General features: G+C 37.2%; 1 protein-coding gene across 1 annotated transcript in view; it reads right to left on the bottom strand.

The window, feature by feature from the left end:
- The window catches only part of NUP155 (nucleoporin 155), a 71908-nt gene that overhangs the window by 5130 nt on the left and 42834 nt on the right, over nt 1-23944 (bottom strand). Inside the window, exons 21-32 of the mRNA XM_045439881.1 lie at nt 19386-19483; nt 16163-16293; nt 10892-11083; nt 10103-10241; nt 9020-9155; nt 7494-7647; nt 7187-7291; nt 6359-6513; nt 3127-3256; nt 1864-1977; nt 1019-1139; nt 258-368 (exon numbers count right to left, since the gene is read on the bottom strand). Of these exons, the coding sequence (XP_045295837.1) occupies nt 258-368; nt 1019-1139; nt 1864-1977; nt 3127-3256; nt 6359-6513; nt 7187-7291; nt 7494-7647; nt 9020-9155; nt 10103-10241; nt 10892-11083; nt 16163-16293; nt 19386-19483 (1586 nt within the window). The remainder of the gene's footprint in view (nt 1-257; nt 369-1018; nt 1140-1863; nt 1978-3126; nt 3257-6358; nt 6514-7186; nt 7292-7493; nt 7648-9019; nt 9156-10102; nt 10242-10891; nt 11084-16162; nt 16294-19385; nt 19484-23944) is intronic.

The following is a 23944-nucleotide window of genomic DNA, read 5'->3' as shown; positions in this document are numbered from 1 at the left end:
ATATAATCATAACAGTTTGTTAGCACTATTTCCAGATAGATATAGAAACTTGGAAGGTCAAAGAAAGTTTCGTATCTATTTATCAACACATTTCTGCTATGTTTGGAAGTCTTTCTGGAGAGGCAGAATTAAACTGCTGAGCTAAACAGCAACAAAGAAACAATTCGACTCTGAAGAACATTGCATTTCTACTGCAATGAAGAAAACCATCAAAAGAAAACAAAACACCTCTGATAGCACTTAAGGTTATTGCTTACCTAAAGGAAAGAAGCGAGGTGTGCCAGCATAAATTTTGCCAAGTAGCACAACCTTGAGACTAAGAGCATGCATTCTATCCGGGGAGCTCAACGTCACGCTTTCATTCAATTCTGCAAGAAAAAGACACGTCATTAGAAACCTAAATTGTTTTTTAATGGGAAATGTTTAAATTGGCTATTTTATTCAGTTTCGAGGTACAAATGCCCTAGAAATGATTCTAATATAATGAGCAGATACTCTGTTTCTGTTAGTGTTTGAAATACTCTTGTCTTACCAGGGTGCTCGTTACAGGATTCTGAGGAAAGTGTCTCAGAATCCCTTATTAAGAAGTACAACCACAGAGGCTGCTGGCTGGCTCAGTCAGTTGTGAGTCTGACTCTTGACTTCGGCTCACATCATGATCTTACAGTTCTTGAGTTTGAACCAGGTGTCAGACTCTATGCTGGCTGCGTGGAGCCTGCTTGAGACTCTCTGTCTCCCTCTCTCTGCCCCACCCTAGCTTGCGTGCACCTCCCTCTCTCTCAAAATAAATCAACAAACATTAAAAAAAAAAAGTACAACCACAAAAATGACACATCCTTTTCTCTGAGAGCCCTCTCCAGTATAAACTGAGGTGATTCTCTGGAGGACCACCCTTTGCCATGTCTATGTACCCTCCACTCACCCTCTACTCTAGATATAGGAGAGCCACTAGCAGCTTGCATTCCTCTACCAAGTCACTAAATAATGTATGCTAATATACCCGTAAGTGAGCACTTACCTTTCTCTATGATATCTTGCCAAAGTGTCTGCACCAATATAGGGTCTGAATAACCAGCACAATGAATTATTGCAAGCTTACACTCTGCAAGTTTAAACGGGTCAGCAAATTCCCCATAAAGCTGTCAGAGAAAATGTCATCATTATACATATAACCAGAGGTCAGCAGTCAGAAATTAACAGTGATGCACTCTTTGACAATTAAAAGTAATCAAGGATTTTATTCAAAGTTCCTAATACATGATATAAAGACATGATGACATACAGCTGTCATAACCCCTGATTAAGAATGGTGAAGGCACGGTAAATACATTTAAATAGATTTCAACATCTGTGCCTTTTTCCCCCCTTGGCTGGCAGGGAGATACTGCAATGATATTTCTTTTATAATTAGTGTTGTCTAAACTAGGGTTTCCAAAATCTTGGAAATACTGACAAATCTCAGAGTGTTTCACAGTATTTGGAGAAATGTTCAAGAATAATTGAAAAAGGAATTGCTCAGAAATACAGAGTGGGAGAGGCTTGAAGATACAAGGAAACATAAATTACTTTTCCAAGACAAGAAACAAGGCCATAAAATAGATGGCAGGAATTTTAACAAAGCCCCATGTGAGGCTGATAGATTTTTGGTAGAAAATGGCCTGCAAAGAGCAAGTAAACTCTTCCTAAGAGTAAGATACCACAGCAGTGATTTGTCAGCCCAGCAACATGCTCCCAAGAATGGCTTATCTTATTTTATGGAGATAGATTAATCTTTCCCCATGAAACAGAGTAGAACACAAAAGAAACAAGGAATCTGTAGATATTAGGTGACTGCTAGAGTAATTCAACTTGTTTTTTTATTACCTTAGTTATGTCCATTAGTTCGGAATCCAGCTGAGAAATTGCATCCTGTACAGAAGAATGATGGGAATATTGCCTTTGTAGGGTCTCTTGTATCTGAAGTTGGATCCTAGCAACCTAGTTTGGATTTAAAAAAAGCAAGTCTTATGTTCTTTATGATAAATTAACAAGTACTTGAAGGAATGATTCCTAGTATCTGACTTTAAGTTTGTTAAAGTAAAACTAACGTATACAAAACAGCATAGTGACTATAGTTAATAACACCATAGTACATATTTGAAAGGTGTTGAATAGATCTTAAAAGCTCTTATCACAAGAAAAAAAATTGTAATTATGTATGATGATAAATGTTAACTAGACTTAATATGGTGATCATTTTGCAATATCTAAAAATACTGAATCATTACATTACACATCTGTAATATGTTAGATGTCAATTACACCTCAATAAGAAAAATGTGTAAATAAAGACCTAAGAGACCAGCAACTCTTCATCACAACATAAAAGATTTCAAAGGAAGTATACTGTGGCAGAGAGCCTATGCTACCTCTAACATTCGTTCTTCCCATGACTGTAGCCAGACAATACCTAGATTATACTTCTCAACTCCTTTGCAGGGAGATACGGCATAAAATTAAGTTCTCTTCAAAGGAATGTGAGTGGAAGTAAAGTATGTCACTTCAGGGTTTAGGTCTTTAAGAGAGTGAATATGCATCTTACATGTTTTTTTGTTCTCTAACTCCCTTTGAGAGAAGAAAAAGATAAGACCATAGGAGACAATAAAGCTGTAAAATAGGGTCTTGAAATCAATCAAGTGGAAGAAAGCCAATGGCCAATCAGGAACACCCACTCTGTGGATATTTGTGAATGACGAATAAGCTTTTGTATTTGGACCATTATATACTTCTGGGTCTCTTAATTAGGGCAGTTCAACCTACTCTATTTCATATATCTACTCATTAGCTTCCAGAATAGATGGTAATTGTGATATAATGTCCTTGGTGTTGGAACAGTTGGAAAAAACCTTCAAAAATGCCACAGAGAAAAAATTTTAATTACAGTAATGTGCTGTGACCCAAGTGCTACAGACTTAAAATCTTTTAAAATATTTATATCTAAATATGAAAATAAACACATGTAGGCAGAAGAGACTAGAATAATGCTGACTGCTACTGACCTGTTATTGACTGGAAGGAAGAAGGAAAAATGGAATAAATGTGGCTACTGATCAATGCAGACAAAGCTTAAGTATCTTTAGCACTTACTTCCATTTTTTCTTCTAATTCATGAAGGAATTCACCATCTGCGGCTATTGATGAAATGGCAGTGGAACTTTTGGCACTAAGAATGGCTCGAGCAATGTACTCTAGTCGCTGCTGAAGTGAAATTTCTGTGCTGGGAGGAAAAACTCTTATTTTATTTATATGAATTCTTAAGGATCCAATATACAAATATATCAATTATGACACATTATTTTTTATACACCAAATGAACATAAAAGGCCATTTAAAACTTGAAAAAAATATTACAGGATTTCTAATAAAAGAGATCTATAATTTAAGGCATCAAATAAAGAAATACTTAAGTTTATAGCCAAAAAAGTTACATCCTATTTTAAAACTTTAATTCAGTATATTAAAACTTGGATTCTTCTAAAACTAAAATTAAGGAAAACATTCTTGATTACTCCTCACATTCTTCGCTTCTCTACCTGAATATGGCCAATCTACGTGTGATCATCCGCAAAACAACTAGATTGACCTCTTAAAAACAAACATCCGATTATGTCACATGCCTTCACCCACTCCTTCAACCTCTGCTCCTTCTACTTGCTCCCTTGTTCACCATCTCCAAGCCAATGGCTTTTTTTTGTACTCTAAACATGATAAACTTGAATCGAATAGATTGCCTCTGCAGAGACCATTGCTCCATGCCTGGACCCCTTCCTCTGTTCTTTAACAGCTGCCTATCCGTGTCACTTAAGAATCAATTTTTATGACAATTTGTGAGGCCTCCTCTGACCAATCTTAACTAGAGCAGCTCCTCACTCTCGTCCTCACCCGGCAATTTCTACCATACTATCCTGTTTTTATTGTATTCACAGACCCTGAACTTGCATGCACGAAATCTACCCACTGGAATGGGAGCTCCCTGGGAATAAAAATGGTGTTTATGTTTCTCACTACTCCTTGAACATACATCACTGGTGCTCTGGCTGGCTGGCTGGCAGATGTCAGAAAGCCCCAAACATGTATCCATCTCCATGGTTACCATCTTTAGTCCTTTCCAATCCCCTAACTCTATCAGATGTGGTTCTTTGACATTATAAAGTGACTTGGCATTAAAAACAAACACGCTAATTCATTTGGTTGGCGGGAACCTCTCAAAGCAACCAGTATTAAATGTAACTTTTGATATCCCCATTACTTTCAATTTGAATCAGGAAAAAACTAGCTTTTCCTTTCAGAGATCTCAAACTGTCCTTCTGTATAACTATGGCTTCCATATTTTCTCCCTCCCTGCTCCCCCCTGCAAAAAGCAAAAGGGAAAAAGAATTAAGTCCTTTCTCCCTTCTATCTTTCAAAGTACAGGTGTAGAGGACAGTTACTTCGCACTCACCATCTCTTAATGTTGCACATAAAGGACTATTTTAGGAGTCTGTTTAGTACATTTAGAACCCATTTCTGAAGGAGCTTCCCTTTCTTTCCCCTCTCATCTCTAAAAAATACATACTTGAATTAAACATATTAAAAGTGGTAACATTTCTAAATTACTTAAAATAAAACATTTTATAGCTACAAATTTATTTTTTGCAGACTATATATACAAAAAGTATAGTGATAAAAAGTAACATTATAGTTGGAAAGATATTTTATTGTGGAGAGAGATGGTAAGCTGAGAGCTAAATTGTGGATGGACAGGGTATCTCACATGAGGAAGAAATTCGGTTACATTGTATTATGTATAATGAAGATACGGATAACAAGTATTCTTAAAAGTCAGAGAATTTCTGAATACTTAATAACAATAAAATTATTATTATAACAAGGAAAAGGACAATAAATACTAATGGAAGAGCAATTAAGAACACATATATACATACTCACATTTGCTATGAGTCACATCTAGACTCTTTAAATTTATTTTACTTTATTGTATGTACATATATATGTATGTATGGGTTTTTTTTTTTTTTTTTTTTTTTTTTTAATGTAAGCTCTATGCCTATGGTGGGGCTTGAATTCACAACCCTGAGATCAAGAGTCACAAGCTCTACTGACTGAGCCAAACAGGTATCCCCATAAATGACCATTCTGATTAATTTGGTTTAATAACCGCTTTGCTTCAACAACATCCTCCTCCTAACTTAACTGATCTACAGTTTTTAGAAATAGCACTTGCATTATTTTGGCAAAGAAAATTCCAAATGAAAACACAGGGTCAAATTAATGATCTATCCAGATTGTATTAAATCGTATTTTGAGGGTTGTCTGGGTAGCTCACAGCTCAGTTGGTTGAGTGTCTGACTCTTGACTTCAGCTCAGGTCATGATCCCAGGGTTGTGGGATCGAGCCCCACAACGGGCTCTGTGCTCAGTGGTGAGCCTGCTTAAGATATTCTCTCTCTCTCTCTCTCTCCCCCCCTCACTTGCTCTTTCTCTAAAAAAAAAAATTGTTTTTTGATATGATAATCGAACTAGAAATTTCAATGCTTTCTTTAACGAGATTCTTAATAATCTTCAACATATATGCTCAAAACTTTTTCAGTAATTTAAAACAATGTGAGAGCAGAGGAAATAAGTCTAGAATTAGTAAAACATTTAAAATTGTAAAGCCTTTGAGAAGTTTTTGTCCTTTTAATTAAGAATACAAGAATACTAATTAACTGCTTTTAGTAGGAAAGAATCTAAAGACAAACTTTAAAGAAAAGTTTCAGGGGGTGCCTGGGTACGTCAGTTGGTTAAGCGTCTGACTCTTGATTTCAGCTTGGGTCATTGATCTCATGGTTCATGGTTCATGGTTCATGAGTTCGAGCCCCACATCAGGCTCTATGCAGATGGCACAGAGCCTGCTTGGGTTTCTCTGTCTCCCTCTCCCTCTGCCCCTCCCCTAACTCTCTCTCTTTCTCAAAATAAATAAGCGTTAAAAAAAAAAAAAGGATTTAGAAGACAGTTTGGATAGAGAAGGTACTGGGTATTTGGTACCTTCTACACACTATGAAAAACAAAAAGAGAAAACTGTAAACTTTCAGTCCAAGTAAAAGCATTAAAATTCTACATGCATATAACCTGAATGAGGTTTTCTTTCTTTCTTTTCTTTTCTTTTTTTTTTTTTTAAGTAGAGTCCACGTCCAACATGGGGCTAAAACTCACAACCCTGAGGTTGAGTTACAAGTTCTACCAACTGAGCCAGCCAGGCGCTATTTATTTTCTGAAATCTGGATGTAACTAGATCTAGGTTATCAATCATTCTTCACAGTGAGAATATTATACCATACCTATGCATGTCAGCCAATTTGGACAGTACACGAGCAGCATTACTAAAGCTTCTGTTCTTTTCATAATATCTCCACAGTAAATCCATATAACGAACTTTGTTTTGATCAACTTTGGCCATTCGGACTAGATGTGGCTCCAGAAATGGAGAAGCAATCTGCAAATTATACAGTTACTCAGAAACATTTTCTAACTATTTACTTGCTCTTTATGTAGTAACTATAACATTTTAAGACTACAGGTGTGCCGTGTTTCATGAATACATTAGCAAAATTATAATCCAACAGAGAACAGTTTTTCTCATTATATGACTGTTGTTTTATCAGAGTTAAAGAGCTGCTATGATACTTAAATGAAGCTGATTAAAATAATTACAATCAAATTATAAATCTTAATAAACTTTGAAAACAGAGCTACAGATTCCTAGACTCTTAGCTCAAAGACATCCTTGCCATTATCAAATGTCATACATTTATTTTACAGACTGAAGAACACTGAGACTTAGGATAGTAAAAAGACACGTGTGAGGTCACATACTGAATTAATACACAGGTAACACCAAGTTTAGGTCTCCTAATTCATAATCCAGTGATTTCCACCCCACTATATAAACAACCCATATCAGCCTTAAAATAATGAGAAAATTAGAGCAATAACTTATTTTGCCCACTAGGAAAAGATTATTACGTTACCTGGCTTTACTCTAACACCTAATGGTAGGTTCAGGATAAGAAAATGAATTTCCTGTAAATATATATATATGCTTAATCCATTGTGTTATGCTACTTGAAAACACAAATTAACAATATTAGAATAAAAGTATTTTTTACCTGCAATAGCTTATCTGCAAGATCAGCTTGTATTAGCCAATTATAAAGGGCGATACTAAAGAGCTCATCTTTGGATCGTTGAGACAGTTTAAGCATTTGTTCAAACTAAAATTAAAAAAAAAAGTAAAAATTACCAGTTAAAGGCTGTTGCTGAACATCATGACCATCAACCTTATAAAATCCTGAAATCGAGAATCATTAAATGCTAAGTTCTCAGAGCTACTACCTTTCCCAAGAGGAGCTGTCACCACTACTACACGGAACTAAACAATGTAATTTCAGAATAAAAATATGCTATGTCTCTTACATGATGTCCTGCTTCTTCATTACTCAGCATATTGGGGTCAGATGACAGTACTGGAGGCCCAGGTTTTTTGGGTACACTGGGAGACTGAGGAGCAGCCTTACTTTGATTTACCAGTTCTTGAAGCGTGTCTGTAATACACTTGTAACTGTTTAATCTGAAAAAGAATGGAAAAGGAGCAACTGCATTATTTAATGAGACAGCAAATGACTTATCTAATTTAAATACACAGAAGAATTTGAAGACTATTTTGGGAAACAGATGTATGTACACACATATATTTGGATAAAATAATACAAATTGTATACTTTTTCTAGGTTTTAGGAACATCTGGTTAACCAAAAAAGACTGAAGTCATAAAAATGAATCTATCAATAAAATCACATTTTAGATAGGTTACATATTTTCTTTGTGGTGACACATTTTTTAACAGTCATTACTAATTTGTGAACATTTAAAAATCATCCCTTAAAATAAAATATGCATCTTCACCCAGAACCAGAAATTAGGCAGGGGAAGAGATGGTTCCAAATAAGTTAGCTCATTCATTCATTCATTCTTTATTTATTTAAGAGAGTGAGCACACATGAGTTGGGGAGAGGGGCAGAGGGAGGCAGTGAGGGAGGGAGGTGGGGAGAGAGAGGGAGGGAAAGAGAGAGAGAAAGAGAGAAAGAGAAAGAGAAAGAGAAAGAGAGAGAGAGAGAGAGAGAGAAAGAGAAGAAAAGGAATCTCAGGCAGGCTCCACGCTCAGCTTGGAGCTCGATCCCACAACCCTGGGATCATGACCTGAGCCAAAACCAAGAGACTTAACTGACTGAGCCACCCAGGTGCCCCAAGTTATTTCACTTAAAATTAACATTAATAAAGTGTTATAGAAACTAGAGAGGCAAGTCCTTAAGAATATTCACCAGACTAAAACTTCTAAACTACGAATTATCCTAATTCAGTTTAAAAAAACAAGACATTTTTCAACGTTTATTTATTTTTGGGACAGAGAGAGACAGAGCATGAACGGGGGAGGGGCAGAGAGAGAGGGAGACACAGAATCGGAAGCAGGCTGCAGGCTCTGAGCCATCAGCCCAGAGCCTGATGCGGGGCTCGAACTCACGGACCGTGAGATCGTGACCTGGTTGAAGTTGGACGCTTAACCGACTGCGCCACCCAGGCGCCCCATAAAAAAACAAGACATTTTTTAAAAAAAGTTTATTTATTTTTGAGAGTGAGAGCCCACATGCGTGCACATGGGGGAGGGGCAGAGAGAGAGAATCTCAAGCAGGCTCCACACTGTCAGCGCAGAGCCCAACTTGGGGCTTGAACCCACAAACTGTGAGATCATGACCTGAACCAAAGTTGGGTGCTTAACCAACTGAGCCACCCAGGAGCCCCTAAAACAAGACATTGTTAAGTGAAAGCAAAATCCAATTTTATAAGTGTACTTAAAATATTATTTCCTAATACAGTACTATCAATCAAACTTTACACCAAGAAAAGTCTGTAAGTCAACAATCTGCTAAGGTGATGAAACTTGCCTTTCTTGGAAAGCCTGCAGGCCCACAAGGTCTTCTTCTGGTTCTCCATGTTTATAGAAATGAAGTCCAAGACCCTGAGGATCTTTTTTTTCTGCAGCAGTAAGAGAGAGCTCCACCACACCCTCATAAAAACGGACTAATGAGAAAGGAAAAGGACCAAGTTAAGGGTTATTACTAGGCTGGATGTGTTTTCCCTTAGCTGGTTTATAAAAATACTGATCAAGGCTATTATTTCTCTACTGTACACTGGTCACCTGATGACAGTATCATATAAGATATGTCTGGTGAATCTACCAAAGAACAAGGTATCAATATGCCTAAAATGCAGCTATTAAATGCATCTTTTTCACTGGAAAAACATTTTCATAGTTAGAATAAAAGGGAAGGTTTCAGTTCCTGGATGGAAGAAAAAAAATATCTCGGAGTTCAAAACAATATCTGTGCTAACAGTTATTACTTTTACATGTTAGATTTGATTTAAAGTAATTTTATTTTATCTTTAAAAGATTATTTACTTATTTTGAGAGAGAGAGAATGCCCTCATGTCACAGGGAAGGGACAGAGAGAGAGAGAGAGAGGGAGAGAGAGAACTCCTAGCAGGCTCCGTGCTGTCAGCATGGATTTCCAACTCGGGGCTCGGATCTCACTAAACGTGAGATCATGACCTGAGCTGAAATCAAGAGTTGGAAGTTTCACCAAATGAGCCACCCAGGTGCCCCTAAAATAATTTTAAAGCAAGCAGACAGGTACTATTTTAAAAATTAGTCAGAAGAACTTAAAGCATCCAAAAAACAAATGTAACCCAGGAAGCTATCTAATACAGACAGTCGTTTAACTGGACAAGGACTGAAACTCCGGTGTGGGAAAGTTACGTTTCAAGATATAAAAAGAGCACAATAGATTTTGCAGAGGCTAGTACAGTCATCAAATACTAAAACACAAGGCATGAATTTCCTGTGTGGTATCACTTGGGCAACTGAAGCTGAAGGAGGATTTGCTTTTGGGAAGAAGCTCTTCATCAGTAACTTGTTCCGTCATTTGTCCCCCGAGTCAGGAACGAGGTATGAACATTTTGTTTCTCACCTTGTCTATACTGAGCACAAACATTGGAAAGGTCCACTTGATTGCTGATTTTTTGATATTCCTTTAAGGATTCCCTTAACATTCTTTCCTTTTCAATCTTATTTTGAACTTGTCGGGAACGCTGCAGAAGTTCATTTGCCTAGAATTAGAGATGACAAGAACTTAAGATATAAAATTCAGCACACAGATGATGCTATCAACACAAGTTTTGATCTGTGTCTCAATACAAATCTCATCAAAAAATAAAAACTCTACAAACTTACTTCTTCTTAATTTTAGGCAGAAAAGTTTTTGACCAAAAAATCCTAGCTATTCTTAATTCCTCTCACAAATATTTAAATCAAGATAGCTTTTGACTGGTAAATCTCTTGCCTAGTCAATACATTATTGGTCAGCAGGCAGTCCATTGTGATACTGATTTTTTAAATTATTTTCACCTGTAGGAAAGGATCAATAAAAATTGCCCAATTAACTCTAATTCATTACAGACTTAAAGTTTTAGTGATTTTTAATTTCTAAGGAGAAACATTACTTAACCATTTAAAAATATATGCTCTAGAAATGCTATCAAAATTCTTTATGAAAAACTTAAATATACAAGGATTTTAAGAAATGATATATTCCGATCCCTTATGCACAAAGACTCTGAGGCCAGGAGAGGTTAAGAGACCTACCCAAGGGACTTCATATGTTAAGTAAAAAGACGGTTCCCGATTCCAGTTCTAGTGGGTTTTTCGTACCATGAAACCTCCTGTAAGAAATACTGATATAGCTACTAAAGCATCATACCTTAGAGCAAACTGCATCATCAGTGCTATACAGAAGGGGGCAGATGTCCTGTAAGTGTAAACTAATGCCATCAACAGCAGCATTATCTCTGATGTAGCAGTTGATAAGAGAAGCAATTAATGCCCCAGTCAGTTCCTTGTCCCTGATGACCAGATCTTTAAATGTGGTGATTTTCAGTTGCTCCTGAAATTCCTAGAAGTATGAGAAAAATCGTTTTTTTCTATCACAGAGGAATATCCTTTTTCCACCCAGAATAAAATTTCCTTAATAGTTAATAAATTAATCAAGACATTAATAGATTCTTTTTTTTTTTTTTTTTTTAACATTTATTCATTCTTGAGAGACAGAGCATGAGCAGGGGTGGAGCAGAGAGAGAGAGGAAGACACAGAATCTGAAGCAGGCTCCAGGCTCCAAGCTGTCAGCAAAGAGCCCTACGTGGGGCTCTAACTCACTGACTGAGATCACTACCTGAGCCAAAGTCAGACGACCTGAGCCAAAGTCGGACGCTCAAGAGACTGAGCCACCTAAGTGCCCCGACATTAATAGACTCTTTAATTAAAAAGAGAAGATATACTATACAGACCAACCCATTTTTGCAAATTTTCACAGAATCATACAGAGTTGAAGAACCCATGGTGTGACTAGTCCAAATATCTCAATTTACAAATGAGCAAAGTAAAACCTAAGCAGAACCAAAATTAGAGACAGGTCTCCCGATTTTAGTCATAACCAGGAAAGAATAATCACTTAGCTATATTAAAAAATCTTGGGCTTATGTTTATTTTTCCTTAATGTTAGAATTCTATTTAAAGCCTTCCAACATGGGAGTTTGATCTCATTTTGAACAAATTTGCTTATTAACCCTGAGCTCTATAGTACTGTGATGATTTATGCTATAGTAAAATATTCTGTTTAATGTTTATTTATTTTTGAGAGTGAGAGACAGGATGAGGGGGTGGGGCAGAGAGAAAGGGAGATACAGAATCCAAAGCAGGGTGTCCGCACGGAGATACAGAATCCAAAGCAGGCTGTCCGCACAGAGCCCGACACAGGGCTCGAACTCATGGACCATGATATCATGACCTGAGCCAGAGTTGGATGCTTAACCAACTCAGCCACCCAAGCGCCCCTGTAAAATATTCTGTTGAATGCTTTACTACTATTTCTTTTTTCTAAAATTTCTGCTCAAATCCAATCTATGTTCCAATTTTTTGAACTAATATTTAATTTGCATTCCTTGAACATAAATCCATGATGTGAGGAAGGAAGCTTTGAAGATGGATCACGAAAAAGACATCTAGCCTTAAAATTTACCGACATTATGTTTACCACCCAATAAAACTAAAAATTAATCTACCTGGCATAGAAAAAAATGGCTTTCATAGTTAAACACATTTGCTTGAGTTTTTAAAAGGCAAAAAAAGTACAAAAAACAAACAAAACCATTAACAAAACTATGCACTGGACACTACTGGAAAGAATGAGGGGAACTGCCTTTTAACTTTGAAAATTGGTACTCAAAAGTCAAGAATTAAACATTTCAGGATAACTAAATAGACTAGAGGATAAGGGAAAATTTTTTTAAAAAGGTTTATTTATTTTGTGTATGAGAGAGAGAGAGAGAGAGTGAGAGCATGTGAGCAGGAGAGGGGCAGAGAGAGAGAGAAAGAGAGAGAGAGAGAGAGAGAGAGAGAGAGAGAGAGAGAGAGAATCCCAAGCAGGCTCTGCTCAGGGCTTGATCTCATGAACTGTGAGCCTAAATCAAGAATCAAGAGTTTGATGTTTAGCCAACTGAGTCACCTAAGTGCCCCAAGGGATTTTTTTTGTTGTTATTTATTTTGAGAGGGAGGGAGAGCAAGCAAACGTGCAAGTGGGGCAGGGGTAGAGAGAGAGGGAGAGGGTGAATCCCAAGCAGGCTCCATGCTGTGGGGCTGGATCCCACAACTATGAGATCTTGACCTGAGCTAAAATCAAGAGCTGGATGCTTAAATGACTGAGCCACCTAGGAGCCCAGGAAAAAAAAATTTTTTTCATAGGACTACAGTGATTAAGTATGGAAGAAATCACACATTGAGAAAATGATCACTTTATAATCCTAAATGAAATAATTGATTCAGATAATGATTCATCAAACGGTTGATGAAAGTTGGATGGGGAATTTCACACTGGCAGTACCTAAATCCAGTCATCAATCTTAGTATCACTAAAAGTGGGACAACAGTATCACTAAAAGGGTACAATTAAACCTTCTGTGTCTCCTAATAACTACAATCTGACACACTAACCATTTCATACGAAGTATTCTTTTCATCCTCAAATAAATTGACCTGAATTTAATCAAGGCTCTGTAGACTTCAGTTCCATTTTACAGAAAATACAGGAAACAGAGGGACAAGTTCACTCCAAGGAAGAAAAGATAACTTCAGAATGTTAAACATTCTTCGACCAATAACCTGATTCCTTCCTGGCAATAGCAAGGGAAAAAGAAAGGAAAATGGCTCTGGACTGACAGAGATTTAAGAGAAATAACAATCAAATTCAACAAGCGAACCAACTGTTTAGATTTTGATTTGAAAGACTCAATCTGTAAAAAGATATTTTTAAGACAGAGAACTTTCATTGTTTTACCAAAAAACCATATATATATATATATACACACACACATATATATATATACACATATATATATATACACATATATACATATATATACACACATATATATACATATACATATATATACATATATATATATATATATATATATATATATATTTTTTTTTTTTTAAGTAGGCTCCATGCCCAAGCAGGGGGTGTTGAACTCATGACCCTGTGATTAAGACCTATGCTGAGATCAAGAGTCAGATGTTTACCCAACTGACTGAGCCACCTAGGTGCCTCCGTTGTTAATACTGCTAAATATGATAATAAAATTGTTATTCAAAGAAATGTCCACCTTTTATTTTTATTTTTTAGAGAGAAAGAGAACGTGAAAAGTGGGGGAATTCCAAGCAGGCTCCACTCTCTCAGCATGGAGCCCGACTTGGGGCATGATCCCATGAACTGTGAGATCATGACCTGAGCCGAAATGAAAAGTTGGATGTTCAACTGGCTGAGCCACCCAGGTGCCCTAAAGAAATGTCCCTTTAAAATTTTTATTTATTTTTTTTTTTTATTTTTTTTAAATTTTTTTTAACGTTTATTTATTTTTGACACAGGGAGAGACAGCATGAACGGGGGAGGGTCAGAGAGAGAGGGAGACACAGAATCCGAAACAGGCTCCAGGCTCCGAGCTGTCAGCCCAGAGCCCGACGCGGGGCCCGAACTCACGGACCGCGAGATCATGACCTGAGCCGAAGTCGGATGCTTAACCGACTGAGCCACCCAGGCGCCCCTAAAATTTTTATTTTATTAAAAAATTTATTTATTATTTTTTTCAGGCAAACTGCCACATACAAATACAGTGCCTCATTTGGATGTCTGGAACCTTGGAAGCTTGACTCACCTACTTCTCCTACAGATGGACCTTGAGAGCTTGTTTGGAGATTTTAGTAGGGGAGCACAGCTATTCATATACCCTTGACCAAAGAATAGTCCTCCTCTATCAGGGAAGATCATCCTCTGAGCACACAGCTTTGAAAGGAAAGCACATGGAATGTTGAGGGAAGAATGGGACACTTGCTTAGCCAGTCAGATAGGCCAAGTCAACAGTGGTGATCAATGGGGCTGACAGATGTCACAGCCAGGTCGCTCTTGCATCCCACCATTTTTTAGAAATACATAGTAGGCATGCCTGTGTGGCTTGGTTGGTTGAGCGTCCAACTCTTGATTTTGGCTCAGGTCATGATCTCATGGTTCGTGGGATCAAGCCCTGTATCAGGCTCTGCACTGACAGTGATAAAACTGCTTGGAATGTTCTCTGTCCCTCCCCTGTGCTTGCACACTCCTCAAAATAAATAACTAAGCATTAAAAAAAGGAACTACACAGTAAAGTATATAGACATGAAATGACACAATGACTAGGATCATCCTTAAAGTAATTCAGTAAAGAAAATAGAGAACAGACTAATGAGAGTTGATAAAATCTTGAAAATGCTGAATACAAGTAAAGTGTATATGGGGACTGTAATGTAGTATTTATTCTTGTGTATGTTTAGAGATGTTCACAGATGTTCACAATTAGGGGTGCCTGGCTGGCTCAGAAGGTAGAGCATGCAACTCTTGATCTCAGGGTCATGGGTTCAAGCAGGTGTGCAGCCTACTTAAAAAAAAAAAAAAAAATAGAAATGTTCACAATTAAAACATAGATAGGAATACATTCCCCCCACTGGAATGCCTAACATTTATATAAATGCAAATTACCATTATACTTAAAAAGGATTCAAACGAGGACAGCAAAAGAAATATGAACCATTCATTTCTTACAATGGTAAACACCTTTCTTTAAACAGAATGTTTAGAGGCGTGTGGATGGCTCAGTCGGTTAAGGGTCTGACTTTAGCTCACGTCAGGATCTCATGGTTCATGGGTTTGAGCTCCACATCGGGCTCTGTCCTGACAGCTCAGAGTCTGGAGCCTACTTTGAATTCTCTGTCTCTCTCTCAAAAATAAACATTAAAAAGAAAATTAAAAAAAAAAAAAAAAAAAAAAAAAGAACGTTTAACTCATTGGACTCTTTGAAATCACATGCAAAAATTTTGTGTATGTGTTTGTATGCATTCTTTGAGCGTGGGGAGAGTTTTGATCAGATTGCCAAAAGGATCTGAAGTCCAAATAAAGATTATAATCTATTTAAAAAGATATTTTTAGGGTGCCTGGGTGGCTCAGTTGATTAAGTTTCTGACTTCGGCTCAGGTCATGATCTCACGGTTCATGAGTTCAAGGCTCTGTGCTGACAGCTCAGGGCCTGGAGCCTGCTTCAGATTTTCTGTCTCCCCCTCTCTCTCCATCTCCCCCACTCATGCTCTGTCTCTCTCTCTCTCTCTCTCTCAAAAATAAATAAACATTAAAAAAAAAAATCTTTGGTAAAGATTGCATTCACATACCAAGATAAAGTTCTCACGTATTGTAAAAACTTACAGTTTTGACCAAGTGGATCCCCCAAGTTTTCATGCTTTAGTGCAATCTTCCTATAACACACTGTCATCATAACCTAAATACTCCCGAAAATAACCCCCTCTCAAACCCAAGTGTAAGACTAAAGCTCACTCAAAAGAAAACAAATAAGCATAGTATTAACAGTATGATCTTAAGGGGAAAAAAAATCCTACCTTCTGAAGTTCTCCTACAATGACAGTGAACTGATGTTCACAAAGAAGTTTCCATAAAGCCAGAGCCTGGTATGATTTTCGAACCAACTGCTGGATTGCCTGAAGTGAAACCTTTTCACTCAGCTGAGCCTCTAATTACAAAACACAACTAATGAAGTTTTAAAAAATGATATAGTTCATTTTAAAGTAAGGCAACACTTTAACATCAATAAAAACAACTACAGTTAAAGGTGAAATCCTCATTGTTCTCCTCCCTCCCCTTATCATAGGTAACCATGATCATGACTTGTTGAATTCATGATTTTACGCTGTCATTATGTATATGTGCTTCTGTGTGCATGTGTGTACACAGAAACGACAAAAACACTGCAGTTTCTAAACAATTCACACTGATGCTTTTTCCATCCACTTGCATTTTCACAGGCTATTTATATTAAAAAACATAAATCTAGTATTACTAGATGTTCTATCATGTAAGTATACCACAGTTGGGTCCATCTTCCTCCTTAAGGATATTTATATTCCCATGCTTTGCTACTAAAACAATAGTGTAATAAACATCCTTAAGAAAGGTCTCTGGAAAGCACAGTCAGATTTTTCTAGGATTATGTTGTTTAAACCCTGGATTAAGATAAACTGGCAAAAAACAATAAAGATAAATTGGCGATCCTGAAACCAATATTGCACTGTATGTTAACCAAAATTTTAAAAATAAATAACACACACACACACACACACACACACACACACACACACACAGAGTAAGACAAACTGGTGAGCCATGAAACCAGTCAGGCATGACAGCTTTTTTTCTCTTAAAAAGAAATAGGAAAAAAAAAAAAGGAAACAATAAAAAAGAAAACAAATATTAGAGTATAAAACAGGTAGTTATTTCCTACAGCTTTGTTTCAGTTGTGTGTGTATGCTTTCAAACACCAGGGTCATAATGTAAAATTATTTCTCACTGTGGGGAAAAAAGTCTCATAAAGACTGCTTTATGATGTATCCTTAGAAGTGAAACTGCTGGCTTTGAATATATACATTTTCAGCTTTTATAGGATATGATCAAAATGATCTCCAAGAAGTCATTTCAGTATACACTGCTAACAATTTGAATCCTCCCTTTTGTTTAAACCCTTACCAATGTTTGGTACTGTCAGGCTTAAGGCCTTAGTGAAATACCAACAGCAATGATGAAAAAAACATATACAAAATAGTAAACAGAAAACAGATCTAGCAAGAACAAAAGTAAATGGCTGGGTCTCAATTAGCAAAGTTCTATCAGTCAGAATAAGTGGCTCAAACAATATAAAATTAAAAAAGCTTTAAAAAAAACTGCATGGCAGGCCAAATATAAATAATTATTTATAATTATTCCAATTTTTTTCTGGAATAATTGATGATTATAAGAGGTTTCCCATTCCCTTGTTCTTAGTTGTTACTATTTATAACAGACCAAAAAAAAGTTCAATTCACATTTTTAACTCTAGAAAAATGTGTTACTAATCAAGATGTGAAGAAACTGAAACACTTTGTGCACTACTAGTAGAAATGTAAAACGGTGCATGGAAAACAGTATTGTGGTGCCTCAAAAGGTAAAAACAGAATACCATATGATCCAGCTATTCCATGTCTGGATGCATAACAAAAGAACTGAAAAGAACTGAAAATTTCTATTTGTACACCACGTTCATAGCAGAATTGTTCACAATGCCTCAGAGATGCAAGCAACCCAGTGTCCACCACCAACGGATGAATGGATCAACAAAGTGTGGTATAGGTATTCTCTGCTTTTTGAAAGTTCATGTTACATCACTTTGCTTCTACGAAAGACCTACATTACTACCTCATATCATTAACTTAAAGAAATTCAAAGAGGATTTTCGCTTTCATGGAAAAAACCCCCCAAACAGCATTCATTGTTGGTTTTGCAGTAAGCCATTATAGAAGCAGCATGCACCCCTCCAAGCACCCTCCCCAGAAACCACACACAGCATCTCAGCGTTAAACCGCCATAGCTTTGAAATGTGTCTCTGGGCATCTGTGTTTTATCTCTAAATGTGTCCTAAGGTGGGGCGCCTGGCTGGCTCAGTCAGAAAAGCCTGATACTCTGGGGCACCAGGGTGGCTCAGTCGGTTAAGCCTCCGACTTCGGCTCAGGTCGTGATCTCGTGGTCCATGAGTTCAAGCCCCATGTAGGGCTCTGTGCTGACAGCTCAGAGCCTAGAGCCTGCTTTGGATACTGTGTCTCCCATTCTTTCTGCCCCTCTCCTACTCATGCTCTGTCTCTCTCTCTGTCAAAAATAAACATTAAAAAAAGAAAAAAAGAAAAGAAAAGCCTGATACTCTTGATCTTGGGGTGGTGAGTTTGAGCCCCAAGATGGGTGTGGAGATTACTAAAATAAGTAAACTTTAAAAATGTGTCTTAAGGAACAGAAAAGCCTAAGAAAGGTTATTTTGTGTGTCTGGGAATGCTCAAAAACTTTTCCATATCAATGAATGGTAATTGCTTCTTCACTTTATGCCATTTAGCTTATGAAAGGTTTCCCAGGAACACTCCACTTTCAGGGAGCAGGGGAAACCTATATAGACATACAGTGAAATAACATTAAGCCTTAAAAAGAAAGGAAATTCTGACGCATGCTACAACACGGATGAACTCTGAAGACATTAATTATGCTAGCTGAAATAAGCCAGTTGCAGAGCTGATCACTGTATAATTCCACTTATAGGAGGTATATAAGTTACTCGAATTCAGAGAGGAAAAACAAACAAAAATGATGGCTGTTAGGGGCTGGGGCAGGGGAAATTGCTTCATGAGTACAGAGTTCTAGTATAGGAGGATGGAAAAAATTCTGGAGATGGATAGTGGTGACCTCTGCACAACAGTGTGAATGTACTGAATGCCAATGAACTCTATATTTAAAAATGGTTAAAATGGTAAATTTTACGTCTATTTTACAATTAAAAACTCATTAAACAAAGGTGTGTATAATGTTCTCTAGTAAAGGAAAGGAAAAAAAATTAATGGGTTGAAAGTTATGGAAATACAAGAGATCCATATTGTCCCACTTTTCCCAACCATACTGATGTTATTTTAATAAAAAATATTTGGGTTACCAAAAAACTAAATCTTATTGAGAGATGTCCACTGTTTTCTATTCACTGAATAGAACTCTTTATTGGGGGCATGTTCAGTTAACTGATCAGAAGGAATAACTTACCATGAAACTTCCTCTGCAGCTCCTGCTGCATTTGCTGGGTATTTCCATTTTCAGGACGCATGAATCCTATCAGCCTCTGCTGCACTTTGGCAGTTGTACTAAAACAGAAATTCCAGAATTTGTGTTTTCAACAGCTTTACTGAGATAAAATTCAACCATTTAAAGTACACAATTTAGTTTTTCAAAATATACCCATAGGGTTGTGCAACTGTCACCACAATCTAATTTTAGAATATTTTCACCCACTCCCTATTAGTAGCCAATCTCCATCTCTCCTACTCCTACCCTAAGTAATTGCTAATCTACTTTGTCTCTGTAAGATTGCCTGTTCTGGTTATTTCACACAAATGAACTAAAATACACTATAAATATTCTTTTCCTCTGTAGAATAGTGAAATAATCACTGACAAATCAATGATAATGATTTGAAACTGAAGCATTTTAATCTCTGAGATGCTTAAAGTTTCACTGAGAATAGATGGATAATAAATAATAGCTTCCTTTTATTGAACACTTGTTTTGCCTGCACCAACGATTTAATACAATACTCCTAATTCTATAAGGTAAATATTATTAAGAATACCATTTTACATACTACCCAAAGCAATCTACATATTCAATGCAATCCCTATCAAAATAACACCAGCATTCTTCACAGAGCTAGAAGAAACAATCCTAAAATTTGTATGGAATCAGTAAAGACCCCAAATAGCCACAGCAATCTTGAAAAAGAAAACCAAAGCAGGAGACATCACAATCCCAGACTTCAAGCTGAATTACAAAGCTAATCATCAAGACAGTACGGTACTGGCACAAAAACAGACACTCAGATCAATGGAACAGAAAAGAGAACCCAGCAACGGATTCACAAACGCATGGCTGACTAATCTTTGACAAAGCAGGAAAGAATATTCAATGGAATAAAGTCTCTTCAGCAAGTGGTGCTGAGAAGACTGGACAACGACATGCAGAAGAATGAACCTGGACCACTTTCTTATACCATACACAAAAATAAACTCAAAATGGATGAAAGACCTCAATGTAAGACAGGAAGCCATCAAAATCCTCAAGGAGAAAGCAGGCAAAAACCTCTTTGATCTTGCCCGCAGCAACTTCTTACCCAACGCATCTCCAGAGGCAAGGGAAACAAAAGCAAAAATGAACTACTGGGACCTCATCAAAATAAAAAGCTTCTGCACAGCGAAGGAAACAATCAGCAAAACTAAAAGGCAACTGACTGAATGGGAGAAGAGATTTGCAAACAACATATCAGACAAAGGGTTAGTATCCAAAATCTATAAAGAACTTCTCAAACTCCACACCCAAAAAACAAATAATCCAGCAAAGAAATGGGAAAAAGACATAAATTGACACTTTTCCAAAGAAGACATCCAGATGGCCAAGAGACACATGAAAAAATGCTCAACATCACTCATCATCAGGGAAATACAAATCAAAACCACAATGAGATACCACCTCACACCTGTCAGAATGACTAACATTAACAATTCAGGCAACAACAGATGTTGGCAGGGATGCAGAGAAAGAGGATCTGTTTTGCACTGCTGGTGGGAATGCAAACTGGTGCAGCCACTCTGGAAAACTATCTGGAGGTTCCTCAAAAAACTAAAAATAGAACTACCCTATGACCCAGCAATTGCACTACTAGGCATTTATCCAAGGGATACAGGTGTGCTGTTTCGAAGGGACACATGCACCCCAATGTTTATAGCAGCACTAGCAACAATAGCCAAAGTATATATGTGTGTGTGTATGTATACATATATATATGTATGTGTGTATACACACATATACATACACACATACACACACACACACACACACACACACACACACACACACACACAACGGAGTATTACTCAGCAATCAAAAATAATGAAATCTTGCCATCCAACTACATGTATGGAACTAGAGGGTATTATGCTAAGTGAAATTAGTCAGAGAAAGATAAATATCATACGACTTCACTCATATGAGGACTTTAAGATACAAAACAGATGAACATAAGGGAAGGGAAAGAAAAATAATATAAAAACAGGGAGGGGGATAAAACATAAGAGACTCTTAAATATGGAGAACAAACAGAGGGTTGCTGGAGGGGTTGTGGGAGGGGGGATAGGCTAAATGCACAAGGAGCACTAAGGAATCTACTCCTGAAATCGTTGCACTATATGCTAACTTGGATGTAAATTTAAAAAATTAATTACTTAAAAAAAAAAAAGAATCCCATTTTACGGATGAAGAAACATCAGGACAAAAGTAAAAAGCAAAGAACCTACTGTAAAGTAATACTGGCCACTGAGAGAAATGAGCAGATAAGAGCATTTGGGGCTCGTTTCGTGAAGAATCTGATACTTCAGCTCTTAATGTAACTTCAGGGGATGTGAAGAAAAGAATGATGAACTTTCAGGAGAAATTTTTGTTTGACAACTGATAGAGACAATAAATTTCATATTAAAAAAAATTTTGGAAAGCTAAAAAAAAGATTTTAACTTCAAAAGTATATGACGATTGAAACTATGGTAGGTATAATGTAGGATGAAGCAAATGATTATGTCAATATTAATAGAAAATAAGATTTTTAGGGAAAAAGCAATACAAAAATATAAGAAATGGAGCAAAACCCTGTAATTTTAAACCTTTCACAACAGTACAAACTCGCAATTTTATTAGAAAATACAGACAAAACAACATACAGCATGACTAGTAGCAAAGAACACCCATAGCTATAATCCTTAACACCCTTTCCTAACAAAAGAAATCAGGGTTCCCTGGAGAAATGGCTGATTCCAGGTAGAGGACAGCAATTGTACCAAATGAACCTAGAACATCTTGTCATATTAGGAAGCAAAGAAGTTACCAAAGAAAACTCAAAATACTGACAGAAAACTGTCAAAACTCAAGCAGACTGAAGAGGCAAAACATTGGGACATCTTGCATTACAAAAACAATCTGCAGTGAATGAAACACGCTAAATACATTTAAAACCACGTATTCATAATGGTTATTAATAAAAACCTTGACTGATGGCACCAGCCTAGATGGAGTAAGCCTGCTACAGCCTCTTTCACTGACTACAAAACCGAAAACCCTGGATGGAATACAAAGAGCAACTACTCACTGAGGACTCTGAAAAGTCAGTTAAGTGCAAACAGACTTAGCTGGGAAGTCAAAACTCAAATGACAAGCCATTCATACTGGGATTTTCCCATACTCCTTTATTTCGGCTTTGTTCAAAAGTGAACTGAGTTTCAAAACTGTATGGACAAAACAAAACAAAACAAAACTGTATGGGCAGTAAATCTCCCAGGGAACATGCAGCAATGTCTGGTGACATTCTAACTGTCACGACTGGGGAGGACTACTGGTATCTAGTAGACAGAGGCCAAGGATACTCGTAAACATCCTATAACGCATAGGATAGTCCCCTCAATGAATAATTACCCAGTCCCCAGTGTCTTCAGTCCCGAGGCTGAGAAACCCCGGAACAGATAAACTGGGAAAAGGGGGCTTGTGGTCCCAAAAGTTTGAAGCAAATCAGTTCTTTCTCTTGATGATTTGACCCAAAGGTACCACCATTTCCACAATACTATGACATCAAAGGAGTGAAAAATGAAAGGAAACACTAGCTTTCTATCCCGAGGACCAGTAAAAGGAGTTCCTGGGAGCTAGAGAATTTGTGGGAAATCAGAACAAAAAGGGGCTGGAAAGGAGATCCCCTAAGTCTGTGTATGATCAACACAACCTCTGGGCTCACCCCTGAAGCCATATATATGGAACATACTCAAAGAAGCACAGCAAAGACTCGAAGAACTGAACTGAGATATAAACTACTGCACAAGTCCCAGAATAACCCTGAGAGGCTCATGCGTGGGACAGATCTAAAGAGTACAGCAACAGCTTTGAAAACTAAGCTGATACTGAAATCAGTGCCCACAGAATCCAAGGCAGAACCTGTGGTCTGAAGTTAAGTAGGCAGATTACTTGCTGAAATAAACAAGACTGACATTCTCCAGGGGAATGATATATGCAACAACACGGATCAATCTCTGACTACAGAAAAGAAGCCAGAATCAATGTATATGACATATTAGAAAAGGCGAAGTAGAGGGGTAAAGAAGAGCTCATTTGTGGCCAGGCTTAGGGGTGAGAAAAGGGTATGAATACAAGAGAAAGCACAAGAGAACTTGGGGGCAGGATGGAACTGTTCTGTATTTTGGTTGTAGTGATAGTTACATGACACTACGCATCCACCCAAACTCTTAAAACCTCACACGGAAAAAGGGTAGATTTTACTACGTACCTTAAAGCCAAAACTGCTCATCTCTAAAGGCTGCTAGAAACCAATTCATTCTATTAATTTGGCAAATAAAGGCAAAGAAGTAACCATTTATCCAGACTTTCCAAATAAAATGAATATCAGGGTAGCCAAATAACTGAAGGGAGGATTTAAAATGATTATTACGCAGGACATCAGTGCAGCAAGTGTGTCTCCTCTACCACACAGGGTGACTGGGCAGAGTTTAATCACATACCTT

Source organism: Leopardus geoffroyi, chromosome A1, assembly GCF_018350155.1.
Source record: "Leopardus geoffroyi isolate Oge1 chromosome A1, O.geoffroyi_Oge1_pat1.0, whole genome shotgun sequence".
NCBI lineage: Eukaryota > Metazoa > Chordata > Mammalia > Carnivora > Felidae > Leopardus > Leopardus geoffroyi.
This window is presented reverse-complemented; position numbering and strand designations above follow the sequence as displayed.